Source organism: Carcharodon carcharias, chromosome 18 (genome assembly GCF_017639515.1).
Source record: "Carcharodon carcharias isolate sCarCar2 chromosome 18, sCarCar2.pri, whole genome shotgun sequence".
Taxonomy (NCBI): domain Eukaryota; kingdom Metazoa; phylum Chordata; class Chondrichthyes; order Lamniformes; family Lamnidae; genus Carcharodon; species Carcharodon carcharias.
Genome location: NC_054484.1, coordinates 89,576,953 through 89,596,670, shown reverse-complemented (window position 1 = coordinate 89,596,670; position 19,718 = coordinate 89,576,953). Strand labels below are relative to the sequence as shown.

At 44.3% G+C, this 19,718-nt stretch overlaps 1 protein-coding gene across 1 annotated transcript in view; it reads right to left on the bottom strand.

Annotated features, from left to right (window-relative positions):
- The window catches only part of ace2 (angiotensin I converting enzyme 2), a 121,319-nt gene that overhangs the window by 78,230 nt on the left and 23,371 nt on the right, over nt 1-19,718 (bottom strand). Inside the window, exons 8-13 of the mRNA XM_041210916.1 lie at nt 19,017-19,189; nt 16,933-17,159; nt 14,847-14,991; nt 7,289-7,387; nt 6,352-6,474; nt 437-615 (exon numbers count right to left, since the gene is read on the bottom strand). Coding sequence (XP_041066850.1) covers nt 437-615; nt 6,352-6,474; nt 7,289-7,387; nt 14,847-14,991; nt 16,933-17,159; nt 19,017-19,189 — 946 coding nt within the window. The remainder of the gene's footprint in view (nt 1-436; nt 616-6,351; nt 6,475-7,288; nt 7,388-14,846; nt 14,992-16,932; nt 17,160-19,016; nt 19,190-19,718) is intronic.

Below are 19,718 nucleotides of genomic sequence, written 5' to 3'. Positions count from 1 at the left end.
ACCCCCTCTGCTCACTCCACTCCTTCCCTATAATGACAAGGCTTTAGACTCATACTGCACAGAAGGAGGCCTTCTGACACATCATACTTGTGCTGGCTCTTTGAAAGAGCTATCCAATTAGTCCAACTCCCCTGCTCTTTCCCCAGAGCCCTGCACATTTCTCTCATTCAGGGCCATATGAACAAAAGAAATAAGAGCAGAAGTAGGCCCCTCGAGCCTGCTCCAATGTTCAATAAGATCTTCCAATCTCACCTCAATTTTCCTACTCTATCCTTTGGTTCCCTTATCTGAAGAAGACAGCAAAACACTTGGGAAAGAGTTACATCCTTTACAAATCATCATTTCATCCAATTGATTACATTAATAAGTGCAAAACCAACAAAATCACCAGTGAAACATGTGAAGAGATGGCTGGGTTAATAGGCCCTATACTCACATGGGCTCCAGGTGGTGTCCCAACCAATCATTCGACCGTTCTCTGCATTATTTTTCTTCAGCCAGTCATACAAGGGTTGAAAGTATTTGAGCAGAGGTGCGGCATTCATTTTAGTTTCTCCAGTTACGAGCTGAAGTGCTCTGGTCCAGGATTGAGACTTTCCTAATCTAAGCATATCCCTGCACCAGAGAGAAAAACAGGAGGGTACAGGTAAGCCCCTCTGTGCATGTGGAGATAGTTTATCATTCCTGCTATCTATTTATCTATAACTAAAGGCCTGAATGGCTCCTGTGTCCAGGTTGCATTTAATTGAACAATCAATGCGCTGAACATGGTAAGGAATAGAATCATGAATTATTCCTCACACAGTTGACATTCACTTGGTCTTACATACCTTGTGGACAACAATAACTTGCACTTATATTGTGTCTTTAACTGTGTGTGCAGTACTGATCTCCTTATTTAAGGAAAGATGTAAATGCATTGGGGGTGCTTCCGAGCAGGTTTACTAGATTGATACCTGGAATGAGCGGGTTGTCTTATGAGGAAAGTTTAGACAGGCTGGGCTTGTTTCCACTGGAATTTAGAAGAGTGAGGGGTGATTTGATTGAAGTATACAAGATCCCGAGTGATCTTGACAAGGTGGATGTGGAAAGGATATTTCCTCTTGTGGGTGAGTCCAGAGCTAGGGGCCACTGTTTTAAAATTAGGGGTCGCCCTTTCCAGACAGAGGTGAGGAGAATTTTTTTTCCCTCAGAGGGTTGTGTGACTTTGGAACTCTGTGCCTCAGAAGGTGGCGGGGTCACTGAATATTTTTAAGGCAGAGGTAGATAGATTCTTGTTAGGCAAGGGAACCACAGATTATGGGGGTAGATGGGAATGTAGAACTTAAAACACAAATAGATCAGCCATGAGTTTATTGAATAGCAGAACAAGCCTGAGGGATCGAATGGCCTATTTCTGCACCTATTTTGTATGTTCGTACATTCTTAACTCAAAATCAAACAAAGTTGAGATTGAGCCAAAAAGGTGATATTATTTGTGTGACTCGAGGCCTAATCAGAGTTAGGTTTCAATCAGGAGCATGTCAGTCCATTGGTAGCACCCTTACCTCTGAGTAAAAAGTCTGTGGATTCAAGCCCCTCTCATAGCCTGGAGCAAAGAGGTCAGGGGTTGACACTCCAGGGAATGCTGACTAGTTGGCAGTGCCGGCTTTTGGTTGAGATGTGAAACCGGATCCTGTGTGCCCTGTCAGGTGGATGTAAAAGGCCCTGTGGCATTATTTTGAAGAGCAGGGGAGCTCTTCCTGGACAATATTTAATTGCTAAATCAACGTCACAAGAACAGATTACCCAATCATTATCAGCCAATGGAGTACTTTTGAAGTGTAGCCACTGCTGTAAAGCAGGAAACATGGCTGCCAATTTGCGCACTGCAAGCTCCCACAAACAGCAATGTGATAATGGTCAGATGATCCCTTTCTCTGACAATGATTGAATGATAAATATTGTTAGTTACATAAATTAAGGTTAAATGTATACAAGCGGGGGTGGGGGGACACCCATTGGCTGAGCCAGCATTTATTTTCCATCCATAATTGCCTTTGAGAAGGTGGTGGTGAGCCGCCTTCTTGAACCGCTGCAATCCATATGGTGTAGGTACACCCACAGTGCTGTTAGGAAGGGAGTTCCAGGATTTTGACCCAGTGACAGTGAAGGAACAGCGATATATTTCCAAGTCAGCATGGGAAGTGGCTTAGAGGGGAACTTGCAGATGGTGCTGATGTTCCCATCTATCTGCTGCCCTTGTCCTTCTGGATGATAAAGGTCTCAGGTTTGGAAGGTGCTGCTGAAGGATCCTTGGTGAGTTGCTGGAGTGCATCTTGTAGTTGGTACACACTGCTGCTACTATGCGTCGGTGGGGTGGAGGGAGTGAATGTTGAAGGTGGTGGATGGGGTGTGAATCAAGCAGGCTGCTTTGTCCTGGATGATGTCAATCCTCTTGAGTGTTGTTGGAGCTATTCTCATCCAGACAAGTGGGGAGTGTTCCATCACAGTCCTGACTTGTGCCTTGTAAATGGTGGACAGGCTTTGAGGAGTCAAGAAGTGAGTTACACACCACAGGATTCCCAGCCTCTGACCTGCTCTTGTAGCCACAGTATTTATATGGCTAGTCCAATTCAGTTTCTGGTCAATAGTAATCCCCAGGTTGTTGATAGTGGGGGATTCAGCGATGGTGAAGCCATCAAATGCCTAGGGATGATAGTTAGATTCTCTCTTGTTGGAGATGGTTGTTGCCTGGCGCTTGTGTGACACGAATGTTATTTGCCACTTGTCAGCCCAAGCCTGGATATTGTCCCAGTCTTGCTGCATTTTGGCAGGACTGCTTCAGTATCTGAGGAGTTGCGAATGATGCTGAACATTGTGTAATCATCAGCGAACGTCCCCACTACTGACCTTATGATGGAAGGAAGATCATTGCTGAAGCAGTTGAAGATGGTTGGGCCTAGGACACTACCCTGAGGAACTCCTGCAGTGATGTCCTGGGGCTGAGATGACTGACCTCCAACAAGCACAACCATCTTCTTTTGTGCTAGGTATTAAAAACTGAACCCTGCTGACACTCTAAATATGGCTGATGGTGTCAGGAGCAGCTAAGCTGAGGCCGGGACTGAGATAATAATATTATGGAGGTGGTCATGGTGATGGTGAATGAGTTCGGTAGCTCAGCTCAGAATTAAATAGGAACATCAACATTGAAAAAGTCAGGAAGAGGGAGGAAGCCAGTGGCTAAGGAATGGAATTTGTGGTGGGGATCAAAGACAATGGGTGGAATCATCCCAGATTTGCACTGAGTGTGGTACCAGGTGGGAAAAAAACGATGTTTTACCTGCCGGCCACAGAGGCAGCTTTTCACGCCGTATCGTCCCAAGCCTGCCTCATTAATTATGCATTCACAGTATGCATTCCCAATTTACTGGCGGGCGGGCTCCTGCCACTCCATCACTTTGCCGCGTCATCATGCCAGGCACCACATTTAAAGTACAGGCGCGCTCAGCGCTTCCTTCCCAGGGCTGCAGCAAAGAAGACATGGCCCTGAAAGTCAGCCCTCGAGTGCCTTTTGGACACCGTGGGGGCCTGCTGTGATGTCTTCTACCCCAGCTCTGGCCACAGGAGAGGCAGTAACATCTCTTGTTGGAGATGGTCAGTTCCTGGCACTTGGTACGGTGGCAGTGGTGGTCAGTGCCAATGCTGCGCAAAAGAGGTTGGGCATCCAGTGCAGAAAGAGGATGAATGATCTCATCCGTGCAGCCAGGGTAAGGCAACCATCTCATCTCTCTAAACTCACACACTCACAAGCCCATCACACATTCACTGGCATCTCACTCACTGCCAGCTCAAGGCTTCACCACTTACCCTCTCACACACACCCTCACATGTCTATCTGGCCTCATCTCCTTTAGAGGCTGCTTCCTCAGCCCTCACCATCTTGAGGCCACTTGCACAGATGAACATGTGCCCTCACACACACCCTGAGTTACCCTCTTTCCCTAGTACAGCTCTCATCTTGCAGCCTCTTCCCTCACCTGAGGTCACTTCTCCCCCTTCACCAATCAAGCCCTAGCCCTGCAGCCATTGATAAGCTACCCACATATGGCTGATCTGGTAGGTAGAGACCTGCCTGTGGGTCCCAATAAAAGTGATGTGTTGCTGTCTGTGAACCCTGGCGCTGATGACTGCGAGTGCTACCCGAAGCAAGATAGGCAAACAAACCTTGAAGCCCCGAATGAAGTGCAGCTCACCAGGTGCACGCCTTATACATGCTGTTGTGAAACACACTGGCGTGTTTTCCTGCTGACATGGGCGGACAATCCAGTGGGCAGGAGGGGGGAACGATTCTGGCAGGCTGGCCTTATTACGATATGCAGATGTATCACAATGAGGTTCCCGAAGTCCGATGGTGGGAAACGTGGCCCGCCATTGGTGGGCTGAGGACACAATCACAAACTGGCTTCACGCCATCGTGAAACCCATCGTGCCATATTGTCCGCTCACGCCACCGAACACATCCGACACTGACGGGCACAGAAAATCCCCGCCAATAACTTTGCCGTGCCAAATATTTAATTGGAGGAAATTATACCTCTCCCACGATTGGACTTGGATTAACATTCTGACAAGACAGAGGCTGTGGAGGAATCGGCAGAAGTGGTGGGGCGGTAGAACTTGGAATGTCAGCGGACATGTGCAGACTGCTCCTGTGTTTTCTGATGATATCATTAAGTGGCAGCATGTAGATGGAAAATAGGAGGGGGGTGGCAGGGCAAGATCCTTGGGGCTAGACCAGTGTGAGAGTGGGAAGAGAAGCCATTGCAGGTAACTCTTTGGTCACAACTGGATAGATAGGAATGGAAGCAGGTGAGAGCTATACCAACCAGCTGGACAATGGAGATAAACTTTTAGATAACAATGGTGTGGTCAGCCTGTGTCAAAGACTGCAGACAGGTCGAGAAATAAGGATTGTGTACAATGGTAATGGGCATAGTGGATGTCAATTGTGACTATATAGCTTTTGCTTTGGTGCTAAGCTAGAAGCAGAAACTTAATTGGAAGGGTTTAAATATGAGTTGCTGGAAGTATTATCCTCTTCCAACTTGCTGTGCGTAAATCCTCTCCTCTAATCCCTGATTTTGAGTTTCCAAAATCCATCACTGTCAGCCCAGATACCAGCTCTGAATTATTATTTGAAAAGGAAAAATAAACAGGGTTACAGGGAGAAGGCACGAGATGAATTGCTTGTTCAGAGAGCCAGCACAACACAATGGGCTGACTGGCCTCCTTCTGTGCTGTAACAATTCTGTGAAATTCACAAAATTCTCTCCTTCTCTTTCCTGGGGAGATGCCCTTCTGGAAGCCAGTTAATTATGACAAAAAAGCCAAATGAAATAAAAAACCTTAGTGTGGAAATCCTAATAGTTCACAATACTATCCCCAGACTTCAATTAGTTACGTAACCCAGGAGGTAAGATTATGAGAAAATATAAAAAGAAAACAATCCATTCAACCCACTAAGCTCACATTTTCCACACACACAGGTGTATTTCTCAATCAGGCCCCAGTTGAATGATCCAACGTGAGCAATTAACATGAGTGTCAGTTCATAGACCCTGCCTGATTCTGTAGTTTGAGTTTCATTCATGGTCGAACTCCTGCTTCCTATTGGACCTGGTGTTAGGAGCTTGATGCTAGGATAGAAAATCAGGTGTAAGTCACCTGACCAAAGCTGCTGACAAGGGATGATGGGTAAACCTCAAGAGATGTGGCTGTTTAATAAAAATTAGCTGCACTTGGAGGGAAATGTCAACAGGCTTTGGAAAAAATAATTCGAATGTTATTTTACATGTACCTTTGCAAAGATTATCTGTGTAACATAACTGGCTGACAATACCAAAATTGGCAGGTTCAAAAGGGTTGTAAATCTTTGTAACTCTCTTCGCCAGAGAGCGGTGGAGGCAGGATCATTGAATATTTTGAAGGCAGAGTTAGATTGATTCTTGACTAACAAGGGAGTCAAAGGAGGTAGGCGAAAAGTGAAGTTGTGATCATGATCAGATCAGTCATGATCTTATTGAATGTTGCAGCTGATCAAGGAGCCAAATGGCCTACTCCTGGTCCTAATTTGAATGTTTGCATGTAAAAATTGGAGAGACAGGGAATTGAGTCTTTATCTAAGGAAGGAGCTACACAGCATTCCAAACCCCTGAAGCAAACAGAGAGGATAAGATGTAAAGCATGCATTGATAGTGTGCCTGTTTGCTTTAAGAAGTAACTTTGATACACTGCCTGGAATTTCCTGTGAATTGAGTGCGCTCATATTCAATCTACACCAGGACACCCAAAGAATTGAAAACTTGCCTGAGCGCTTTGCCTGCTTTGGTGGAGTTGGTGATAGCACATTTGTGCAGTTCACCACTGTGCTTAGCCTTTCTACACAGCGCTTCATGGAACTGGAACTGGTAGAATGTCCTTGTGTAGTACCTAAAGAGAATATGGCAACAGAGAATTTTATGTTACACAGTGAAGTAGCACAGTAACTAACACACACCATTTCTGCTCTTTCAGCTGTGGCTTGCACAGTAGAAACATTCCAATCAGCGAACATGCTGCATTAATAACCCATCAACATAAATCAGAACTCAAGATTTCTCAATTGTTATATTTGGCAGGAATGACTGACCATAAGGAGGGTAGTTTCTGTCAGTATTCCAGGAGGTCTATTCCCCAGGAAGCTGGCCTCTTGTTACTTTGACAAACTAATTATAAGAGGGGAAGCCCTGGAGAACTTGAGGGAAGCTTTCACCTCAGTTGCCCTAGGCCTCAGAGGCAGTTAAGCCATAAGTTTTCATTTGTTGCCCCTTTGAACAGACAAGAGGAAGTTAAAAATGACAAATTGTCAGGAGTGTGTTCCTAAATGTTATAATTTACAGGTTTCAAAATTGACAGATGGGCCTGAACTGCCTCCTCCACAAATTGGAAACTTGTGTTGTTTTATGTAGGACATTTGATAGGGAGATATGTTCATACCACAGTGGAAATACCACCAACAGTCTGAGAAACGGTCGACCATAGAGCAGGTGATAAAAGGCAAAACAAGTTAACAAATCCTGAGAAGTAGTTGTGCGAAAGTGAACTTTAATACTCACATCTACGCAGGCAAAAGCGTCAAGCAATAACGAGAAAATTGGTCATAATATGTCCAAAAATATTTGGGGCTAACACTACTGTAAAAGTCGCAAACATCAGGAAAGCCTCAGCTCAGTGAATAGTGTTGTGGGAGTACTGAGTAGTGTACCTTATGAAGGAGTAGTCATTGGAAATATGGTACAGAGCAGCTGGATCACAGTAGGTTTCATCATGGGGAAGAGGTTCGACAACACCGACCATCTCTCGTCTAAGGAAAACACAGAAGGAAAAAGCAGTTTGGATCAGTGCTCTTATTTCCCAGTTTTTACTGGTGTTCTATTTTAAGGTATACATGAACAGTTCAGACCAGCATTCTTATTTCCCAGATTTTACTGTTTTTTTGTTCTGGGAAGTAGAAATAATGATAGTTCCCATCGAAAGAGCTTTCCAGTTAGTCCCTGTCCTTTGCTCTTTTCCCATATCCTTGCAATTTTTCACCTTCAAGTATTTATCCTACTTAGCTTTTAAAAACTATTATTGAATCTTCCAACACCCCTTCAACCACTATCTCCAAACCATAGCAGCTTGGTGTATAAAACAAAACAATTCTCCACATTTCCCTTTTGTGTTTTTTTTGGTCAAATTGCTTAAATCAGTGTCCACAGGTTACTGACCCCTCCTGTCAGTGAAAGCAATTCTCTTCATTTACTCTTTGAAACTTCATTCACCCTTTGCACGCGCAAGTGTTTCCTAATTTAATTCTTGAAAGGTTTGGCTCTGATTTTTCGACTATGTCTCCCTAGTCCTAGACTCCCCAGCCAGCAGAAATAATTTCTCTCTGTCCACCCTTGCTGTTCCCCTTTAATATCTTGAATACTTGAGCAAATCACCCCACAACCTCCGAACCTCAGGGGAACACAGTCCCACTTTGTGTAATGTCTCTTCATAACTTGACCCTTGGAATCTAGATATCATTCTGGTAAATCTCTACACCGCACCCCCTCCAAGGCTGACCTATCAGGTGGGGATTTCCAGCCCCGCCCCTAGGCAGGATCTTCCTGTCCCACCGAGGTTAATGGGCTTTTGGCTGGCTCGCAGTGGGACCAGGAAATCCTGGCTATCCTTCCTAAGGGGTGGTGCCCAGAACTGCTCGCTTGCATGGATCGACCAGGGCTTTTCAAAGCTGAAACATGGCATCTACCTCCTCATATTCTATTCCTTTTAGACATAGAGGCCGAGTTTATACTGCCATTCCTCATTCTTTCTAACAAAATGCACCACTTCACACTTCTTTGTGTTAAACTTCATCTGCCATGCTTTTTCCCACTTTACAAGCCTGCCTTTGTCCTCCTGAAGTCTGTAACTGTCTCCCTCATTGACTACATTTCTGAGTTCAGTTCATCCGCACACTTTGAAATCATGCCCTGTAAACCCAAGTCTAGGTCACCAACATATATCAAAATGGAAGTGGTTCTAATCCGGACCCCTATGGTACACCACTGTTTACTCACCTCCAGTTCGAAAAACAACAGTTTCAGTTTTTTTTTACCATTCTCTGCTTTCTGTGCTTTAGCCCACTTTGTATCCTCACTGAAGGTGTTGCCACTTTAATCCTCTGGACTTCAGTTTTGCTAACAGGTCTATTATGTATCACTTTATCAAACACATTTTAAAAGTCCCAATGGACATCAAGCCCCCTCAGTTACATCGTCAAAGCGCTCAATCAATTTAGTCAAACCCAATTTACGCTGGCTGGTTTTGCAACTTTCCCTCCAATTTTATTTCTGGAATGTGAGGGGGAGATTTATTGACGTGCGTGACTCATTTAACTCTTCTTTGTGCAGGGGGCACATGAGACAGTCTGCACGGGGGCAGCCTGCAGGAAACCGCGCTGTCACGTATTAACCCATTGTTTTCCAATTAATACTTCGGGATTGTTGGCCTAAAAATTCAGCGGCACCCATTTCTGGGTGCGCCAGCCATAGTGTGCTGACGGCTCACTCTCAAACGGGCACATCTGAGGAGCTCGGGATTCAGGGTCCTGAACCTGATAATCATGTCAAAGGTGCAGCCCTAGGAACCTGCTGAGGATCGTGGACCACTGTGCAGGTAAGTGGTTGAGTAAGATCAAGATTATGGGGTCCAGAAAATCTACACCTGCGCCTCCGAGTGTGATCGGAAGGAGCTAGGATTTTGGGAATGAACATGGCAGGCATCTTTTTTTTATTCATTCATGGGATGTGGGCATCGCTGGCTGGGCCAGCATTTATTGCCCATCCCTAATTGCCCTTGAGAAGGTGGTGGTGAGCTGCCTTCTTGAACCGCTGCAGTCCATCTGCAGTATTATTGGCCGGGCATAATTTATCCTTTCATGGGATCTGGGTGCTGCTGGCAAGACCAACCTTTGGTGCCCGTCCCTAATTGCCCTTGAGCTGAGTAGCTTGCTAAGCCATTTCAGAGGGTGGGTCTGTAGTCATGTAGGCCATTCCAGGTAAAGATGGCAGATTTCCTTCCCTAGAGGATAAATCACATTGTGATTTGGGGTGTGGGGGAGGAGGAGTTGGAGATCAGGGTTAAGGTTGGGTTGGGGGAGCGACCAGGGGAGGGTGCCTGGAGGACAGATTTGGGAGTGAGGTCGGAGATCTAGGGACTGGGACTGGCAGTGATTAAGGAGGGTACTAGCCATTTTCAGCATTCTTTCAATGCTGTTGAGTGTTGGTTTTCTCAGAGGTGATCAGTATTGGTGCTGGCCTGCTTCGAGCCAATGGGGGAGCTGAAGCTGAATGGTGCCCACATGTCACAGATGGCATTTGTACACAAACAGCACCCACAGCAGCCACCAGCCAGGACACTACAGAGCTGGATTTCTTGCCCATTGCCTGGAAATGTTTCCCCATCACCGATGGTAAGCTGATGGGCCTTGGTTACTAGGTTTCTCCCCCTCCCCCTATTTAAACAGTGATGAAACAATTTGAAACCCTCCAGCCCTCTGGCACCACTCCTGTATCCAAGGAGGATTGAAATATTGTGGTTGGGGCCTTCATTATCTCCATCCTTACTTCCCTCAGTAATTCGGATGAACTTCACCCTGGGTGACATTTCTACTCTTAGGACCGTCAACCTCCTCTTTCTCTTTTCTTTTATCCTAAACAGTTCCTCTTTCTTTGCTGTTACATTGGCTGCATCCTTTTCTCTAGTGAATGCAGATGTAAATTATTTAGTTATTACCGCAGCAACATGAATCACAACTTCACACTGATATCCATCCCCGCCCCCCCGCCCCCGGAATATTCTGCACCCTCTCAGTGACATCCCCTGGCACCAGGGGGAGGAGTGGGAGCAACACCACATGTAGCACTCAGATCGACAGTTGCAGAAACATGTATCTGCCCCCACCCTTGCTATTGAAACTCCTAATACAGCTACATATGTACTTTGCTTTACCCACCCACCCCGCCCTCCACCAAACTTTGTGCAGTCACTTGCCTCACCAAGCTGTGGGTGTGCTCCAGACTGCATTCCCCCAAGACTCAGTCATTACATCTGTTGTTCAACATTGTGAACCGGTCTCTAAAGTGCCACAATCCCAGAGGATTCCTGCACTGCTTGTCTGTCAACAAATGCTAGCTTAGCCAGCGATAACCGCATCACACGAATTAATGAAAAAATAGAAACATAGAAACTAGGAGCAGGAGTAGGCCATTCGGCCTTTCGAGCCAGCTCCACCATTCATTATGATCATGGCTGATCATCCAACTCAATAGCCTGGTCCCTCTTTCTCCCCATACCCTTTGATCCCTTTCATCCCAAGAGCTATATCTAACTCATTTTTGTAAACATACAATGCTTTGGTCTCAACTACTTTCTGTGGTGACGAATTCCACAGGCTCACCACTCTCTGGGTGAAGAAATTTATAGAAAAAAAATCTTCCTACTCTGCTAGATGGCCACTTAATCCTCCTGAAATCTCTCCTGTTGCTGGTTAACCACCTCCCCAGTGCAGTACTGAGGGAATGCTTTACTGTCAGAGATGCCATCTTTTGGGAAAGACATTAAAGAGATGCCCACTTGTCCCCCCAGGTGAATTCTACTGAGCCACTACTTTGAAGAGGAGCTGGGGATCTCATCCTGGTCGACTGGCCAATATTTATCCCTCAATGTTTTATTGCATTAAAGATGCTAGATACATTGTTGTTTGTGGAAGTTGGTTGTGCACAAATTGGCTGCTGCATTTCCTACATTACAACAGTGACTACACTTCAAAAAGTACGGCATTCATTGTAAGGTGCTTTGGAACACCCTGAAATCATGGAAGGTGCTTTATCAATGCAGGCCTTTCTCTTAAAATGAAAGGTTTCAACTAAAAAGGAAAAGTAGCAGCTATGTCTGTTACAAAAGTACATTTTAAAATGAGGTACACATAATAAATATTAAAGACATGAATTGAGATCTTTGCATTTCAGCATGACAAAATTTGTTTCAGAAGAACAGCAGGATTAAATAATTAAATAATTGCTGAAAAGGGAAACATGCTGTTGAATCTTTTTGCCTTGCACTTAACAGGACCGACTTGCAAGAATACCAAATCTCAAAGGGACCAACAATTTAAAATGTATGAGAAGAGGGTGCTGATTGGTTGGCAAGTGGACTCTGATTGATGGAGGCTTTGTCATAGAGAATGCACCAGCGAACATTTAACTGCCAAGCTTTTGTTTAAATTCAAACCAGGCAGTTCAACTCTGATTGCTCAAGAAATTGCCATGGGGAATGAACCAGGGAATGGCTGTCCCCCAAACTTTTGCAATATGTAAGCGTGTTCTTTTTGTTTGCAAAGGACAGGGGTCTGTGTGTGAATGTACATCGCTTCTAGCACTTGTAAGTGAGCCACACTGCGAACCCAACTGATAATCTTAAATTAGTTATTAGTATAATTCTGAGCACAATTGGGATTGTTCAGTAAGTGTTGTCCATTCATGGAATCACACATAATGTTGGATGCTATGTTCTGAGTTTTGCAGCATGAGCTGCAAAATGGGTTGCGTAGTTATTGAATGGTGATATAGCACAAATTTAGAAAGTGTCCTGAGCTGGTTTGCAGAGAGAAGGATAATAATGAGATAAAATGGGGGTGGACATTGAATCAAACTCAGATAGGGTAATTGGCTACTAAGTGATGAACTTTAGGAGGTGCCCACGGGTTGAGAGAGGACTGGACAGGGAGAGAATCCTGGTGATTATGAAGGCTGCCAGGAAGTGAGAGACGCCAAAGTCCCCTAGGACCATAGGCTGCTCTCTCAGCAGAGAGAGACGACTGGTCATGAGTTTAACCTGAGGGTCACCACGCAAGGTTGAGAAGGCTGGGCCTTCATAGCAACCTCAGCTGGTACAAGAATTGAACCTGTTCTGTTGGCATCACTAACCAGCTGTCCAGCCAACTGAGCTAACCGAGCCCCAAAACTCGCTTCCCTGACCGGGAAAGCCAAAGGTGGTGTGAAATGAGGAGGGACTGAACTGGAAAACCTCTGCATGCGCACAAGATTACAAGGTGGAGAAACTGACAGAAATAGAGTGGAGCAGGTCTTGGAGATGAGGACAAACATTTAGATTTGATAGGGTTACATGAACAGACACATAAAGCCACTAAAGAGAACAATGCAGGTTAATAAGGCCATAAAATACGCAAACAAAGTGCTGGAGTTCATTTCTAAAGGAATCAAATTGAAGAGCAGAGATGCTAAACTTGTTTTGAATCTTAGTCAGGCTATACTTGGAGTATCATGGAGTACCCGTCTGGTCACTATATTATAAACAAGATGCACAGGAGAAGTGCAAAAAGAATTTACAAGGATGACATTGGAACTGAGTGAATGACTTTCAGGAAAGGCATGCTGAGTCAGAGAAATCTGTTAATGGGATTTAAATGAGCATTAATGCCTAAAGTTGATCATGCCTCATTCTGTAGCTGGTGGAGGGGAAACACTGCTCAGTGTATGTGGTTCATTTCAGAAAACTGCTCGCAGTTAAAACCCAGGCCTATATCTTTCTGCCTGGGTTTTTAACAAGGAGTGAATTGCTTCCATGCATTCAGTGCATGGATAAACAAGATAGGAGAGTTGAATCAGTACCAGAGTGATGATAGTGCAAAATGGTAGCAGCAACTCCTGCCATTGGGCTAAAGAAGGAATTTGCATTTCTAGAGCACCTATCACCATCCCAGGATGTTCTAAAGCATTTTATAGCCAATTGTGTTCACTTTTTGAAGTGTAGGGAAATATGACAGTCAATTGACAGACAGCAAGCTCCCACAAAGAGCCATATGAGAATGACCAAATAAACTGTTTCAGTAGTGATGTTGGTTGAGGGGTAAATATTGGCTGGGGCACCAGGAGAGCTCTTCTTCAAAAGAGTGCCATGGGATCTTTAACACCAGCCTGACAGGGCAGTTAGGACGATGGTTCAAAGCTCAAATTGAAAGATAGTACCTATTGAACTGGGAATGTCGGCCTCATATTGTGTTCTAGGATGGGATTTTCTGGCTCCACCCGCTGCTGGGATTGTCCGGTTCTGCCAAAAGTCAATGGGCTTTTGGCTGGGCCACCAAATCTCCCGCGGCAGGTCCCAGAACGATGGGGCTGGAAAATCCCGGCCCTGCTCTCGGGAGTGACACTAAACCCATGTCCTTTTGACACAGGGCCAAGATTGCTCATCACTGAGCCACTTGAACTAACAAGTGTTTACCATCTTCAATCACAGAATCACGGAACTTTAACAGCACGGAAGGAGGCCATTCGACCCATCATGTCTGCGCCTCAATGTCCTGAGGGACATTCTAGCGAACAAAGCCCTGACACAACATCATCAGTCTTTTCAGATTGTACGACGGAATGACGCTCATTTTAAAATGTCATGAACAGAAATGGCTAAACCCTAATTTTGCCGTTGGCGAGTTTGGGGTGGGGTCCGCTCGCCAATGCGTAAAATGATGCGGGATGACATCAGGCGGAACCCCCGACATCATCCCACCCCATTTAAATTTTCAGGAAGGCGGGGGCACAGCAAAATCAGCTGCGGGCCCGCCAACCTGTCAATGGCCAATTGAGGCCAATGACAGGATCAATTATACAATTAAAGGACCTGCCCGTCCAACCTTAAGGTTGGCGGGTCGTCCAGGAGCCCCGGTGGCAAATAGAAAAAACATGAAACCTCATCCACCGGCCGGATGAGGTTTCATGTAGGGTTTTAAACAGTTTAATAAAGTTTTACCGTAATTTATGAACATGTCCCATCTCGTGTGACATTCATGAGGGCGACATGTTGAGGATTTTTTTTTTTCTATTTTTAATATTTTTAAAAGTGTCAGCGATCTCCCTTAAGCAGCACTTAGCCTCAGGGAGATGTGCGCTCTGTCATACGCATGCGTGAGTGAGTGCACTCTCGTTTTGGGAGAATCCCTCCCCTGCCCACACAGGAAGCGCAAAGCGGACCTCACCTTAATTGGCCCGCCAATGTAAAATGGCGACGGGGCCCGCTTCTCTGGCAGGGATCAGCTCCCCACCCGCCGGAGTTTGGGTCAGGCCCGCCCGCCTGACAGGCAGAAAATTCTGCTCAAAGTCTGCAGAATTTTCTATGCTGGCTTCGGAACTGTCTATTTTTTCCTCACTTGATTTTCTCAGTGAGATTATTAATCAGGCTGCTTGAGCTTAGTGTTGAATTGGGTGAACACTTACTTCATTTCCCAAAACATTTTCATCCACTGGTCTTTGGGTATTCTTCCTTGGAACATTTTCCAACGCCACTCTTCCATCATGAGCGTGAAAGGTAGAGTGCCCACTATTGTCAGTGCTTGTTTCAATAGGAAATTGATGTCAGTCTCTAGGGTCGAAAGAATCACAACTGTTACATTTCCCTGGCAGTTGTTAGTCTTACTCATTAATACTAATAGCAGGCAGTAGCGTGATGGTAATATTACTAGACAAGTAAGCCAGAGAATGCTCTGGGTACGTGTTCAAATCCCACCATCGCAACGGGTGGAATTTAAATGCAGTTAATAAATCTGGAATTAAAAGCTAGTCTCAGTAATGGTGAACATGATAACTTACATTGACTGTTGTAAAAACCCATCTGGTTCACTAAGGTCCTGGAAGGAAATGTGCCATCCTTAACCTGGTCTGCCCTACATGTGACTCCAGACCCACAGTAATATGGTTAACCCTGAAGTACCCAGCAAGCCACTCAGTTCAAGGGCAATTAGGGATGGGCAAAATTTGCTGGCCTTGCCAGCAATACCCACATCCCATGAAAGAATTAAAAAAAACTTACCCTATGCTCCTACTTCATGTTATCAATGTGAACAATGAGGTCCAGTAAAAAAGCCTCATTTGGCTGCATGTTTTTCTCCAATTGGTATTATAGTTACAAGAGCCTAATTACAAATTACATTAGCTACAATTACAAAGAGGATTTGACTATCAAACAAACATGGAAATTGCTTGCAAATCCCTACAAATCACCCTGAAACAGATGTCTCCCATTGTTCCAGGTAGACCAGTCGATGTGTGAGGTGATGGTAAAACTTCAGAGGTCATGTCCCTCAGGGAGATCGGCTCTAAATGTCAAAAAAGCTTAAAATAGAAAAATTAAATTTCCTTAACATGTCCCCCTATGTGACCATGTCACATGAGTTGGGACATGACCATAATTTCCAAAAAAACTTTTATTAAACTTTTTAAAATCCGTGGATGAGGTTTCCTGCTTTTTCTAGTTCATGCCGGGGCTCCTGGCCTGCTCGCCAACCTTAAGGTTGGATGGGCATATCCAATAATTACCATAATTGCTCTGTCAATGGCCTCAATTGGCCATTGACAGGTCGGCGGACGCGCAACTGATTTTGCTGTGCCCCCGCCTTCCTAAAAATTTAAATGGGGCGCGGTGACATCGGGAGTTCCACCCTCGCTCGCCGACGGTAAAATCCAGCCCCATGTTGTCTGAAATCAGGGACAGTGGCTTTACAATAAGTCACCCATGGTCTGGCACAGTGAGAGTGGATAGCAGCTGAATACCTCACTTTGTTTGCTTTAATTATACTTACAAGTCAAAATCTGCTGAAAATTAATATGAAGTGGACACAGCAGAACCCAGCTGGCAATGGGCATTAAAAACATTGATCAATGATTTGATCAAAGTTCTCCAGATATTAAGGGGACAGATAGGGGAGATGGAGAGAAATTATTTCTGCTCTTAGGGGAGTCCATGGCTTGGGTGCATAGTCAAAAAAATAGACCTGGACCTTTCAGAAATGAAATTAAGAAATACACACAAAGGGTGGTTGAATTTTGGAACTCTCTTCCGCAGTTGCCAACTGATATTTGATCAATTGTTTATTTGAAATCTGAGTTTGATTGGTTTTGTTAACCCAAGGTGTTAATAAATATGGGGCAAAGGTAGGTGCACGGACTTAGGTGGCAGATCAGCCATGATCTCAATCAATGGTGGAGCAGACTTAAGGGTTTAAATGGCTTTTTCCATTTCCTATATTCCTATAAAACTCTTGAATTGGAATGAAGAACCTAGAAAGACCCAATTGGATTACACCAGTGACAACTGTTCACTGGCACATTGGTTTTCGATGCCAGTTGGGCATCATTTTTACCAACTTTGCAAAGTGACTTGACTGAACCCTGTCCAGATACAGAGTGGAAAAAATCATTACCAATACTATCCTCATAGTAATGTTCACTTTAACTATGAAGATGGCATGGCTGGAAATCTATACCTGGATGGCAAATAACTAAAGAAGCCATGTTAAGTACCTACCATTTTTTTCAATGAAAGAGTCTGGAAGAAGACCCAATGACTTCAGATACAGGGGGGTAGCTGCTGAGAGGGACATGATTTCCCCTACACCTTCATGGAAACCTTCATTGGCCCCATCTCGGAACAAGTAAGTTTGGTTTGCGTACTCCATGTCATACTGTATATGACCCATTTCATGGTGGACAGTTAAGAAGTTTTCCATGTTAACTTCAGTGCACATTTTGATCCTACAGTTAAAAAAATAATTATTATTTTGTGTTGCATGTTGAATTTGTCTCCATGTTCCTTTTTGTTGTCATAGAATCTCCTCTTTAATGCAGTTTTTGCTGTCTACCTTTTTCTTAATCACTGCCCCTTCTTCAATAGATAGTAAATGGATCATTTTTGGTCATGACAGATTGATAATTGTTTATTCCATACCAAAAATGGCACACCCCACTTTCACATCTAAGATAGAACTCATCCCAGTGAATTAAGCAAATTTAGTGACTGGACTGAAACATATAGGGCCCCAAATTCTCAGAATCTAAAAGGGCACTTATGATGTGTAGATCAATGGGAGTGCTGGTGGGGAAGGACATGTCTCTGCCCTTCTGACACAGCTATAGGGCCAGGTACCTCTAACATCTACACCTGCTCCACTTTATGGTGTCATCAGGGTAAGTGTGGGTATTGGCAGGGTAGCATCATCCAAACAATTCCACCTCCCGGCTAACCTCAAAGTATGTTACAGGGATACATAACATTTCAGGGAAACCTGGCTCCAGATCACAGAATCACACAGTGCAGAAGAGGCCCTTTGGCCCATTGAGTCTGCACCGACACTTGAGAAACACATTGCCTACCTACCTAATCCTATTTACCAGCACTTGGCCCACAAATGCTGGTTTCCTCACGGTAACCTTTCAAAGATTAGGCCATCAATAGTGAAGTGATTAAAATCAGGGATGTGTGAGAGGCCCAGAATTTGGGTGAGTGCAGAGATCTCGGACAGTTGCAGGGGCTGGAGGAGGTTTCAAGTGAACAGAAGGACAATGCCACTGAAGGCCTTTGAAAACAAAGATGAGCATGTTAAAATGAGAGATTGCCAGGCTGGAGCCCAATGTAGGTCAATGAGTACAGGGCTGATGGGTAAATGGGACATGATGTGAGTTGTGGAAGGGCAGCAGGGGTTTGGATGACCTTGAGTTTTCGGAAGGTAGAGAACGGTTGATTAGCAAGGGAAGCATTGGAATAGTTGCGTCTAGAGGCAGCAAAAAACATAGATGAAGGTTTCATTGGAAGATGAACTGAGGCAGGGCAAACGTTACAGAGACAGAGGTAGGCGGTCTTGGTGACAGGGAGATTACAGGTCCAGCAGCTCATCTTGGGCCCAAATGTAACACCAAAGTTGTGAACTGTTTTATTCACCATCAGGCAGTAGCCAGGGAGAGGATTGGAGGCAGTAGCCAGTGAATGGAGATTGTTGTAGAATCAAAGACAATGGGTTTGGTCTTCCCAATATTTACTGCACTTTATGCTGGGTATGGAAGCTTACACTACGTACCCACAAACATGAAAAGAACCTGCCTATTTAGATGGGCTATGCATTGTAAATCAAAGAAATTTAATGGAAAAGTGTTAAGCATTTGCATGTTAATATTCAAAAAGCTGAAGAGCTCAGTATTTTTCCAGTTTCTAGCCATTTCAGTTGTTAATAGTTTGTAAGTTATATTGTTAAGATAAACAGGTGAAGGGCATTGTTTAATTAAATACTTTGAGCACATATAAATAGGGGACACTGGAGTTCATCATCAGCCATGGCAATTATGTTTTGGTTTGATTAAATGAGTTTCCTTTCAAAATTTTATTCCTGTTACAGGGCCCCATTCAGAGGCTATCAACCCCATTCATTTGTTATTTTGTTGATTTATCATTTTTCTTGAAAAGAGCAAATAAAAAGGGGACAACAGGGACACTGGGTGTGTGTGGAGAGCAATGAGACTGAACAAAATCAATAAACTCTCAAGGAAAGCTCCATGTCTTGGTCTTAACTTCACCAACTAACTTGGATTCCATTAATAGCTGTTCTATATAATCTGTACCTGAAGTCCGCACCATTGCCCATATCCCATGCTGTTGGATGGCAGACAACTTTACGGCCATCAGTAGGTTTCTCGATCATGGAATAATGCCAGAAATTATCATTCATAGCTTGAAGGCCCAAAGATTGAAAAAATGCATCCGCCTTCTGAAACATTTCTTTTGGATTCCACCCCTAAAATGACAAGGAAGCAACTGATACAACTTTAACAAGGCATTAAAGAGCCTTCCTCGTCTCTACAGTCAAACAATCAAGGGCTGTACAGAAATCTTAACACGGAAGAGAACAAGAATCTAGAAAATAATTTCATGTTAATACCTTGGATTGGTCAAATTAATGTTAAAAAAAGACGTCCTGTGTATCACACAAATGAGTAATGTGTTATATGAATTTCAGTGCCGATGTGATGCTAGGTATATAGGCTGTACATCCCAAAGAATGGCAGATTGCATCAAACAGCATGTCCCAGCTGCTGTTCACAACAGCAACACTGGGTGTGTGTGGAGAGCAATGAGACTGAACAAAATCAATAAACTCTCAAGAACTGACTGTGCTTAACCAGCCCGTGCTTGCAAAACTCAAGTGTCCAACATGAGATGTGATTCCACAATTGGACAACACTTGCTAAATAACCCTGAGTGTGCTAAGAATTACACTGACAACCAATTTAAGATCATCACTCGGGCTCACAATGTGGTTCACT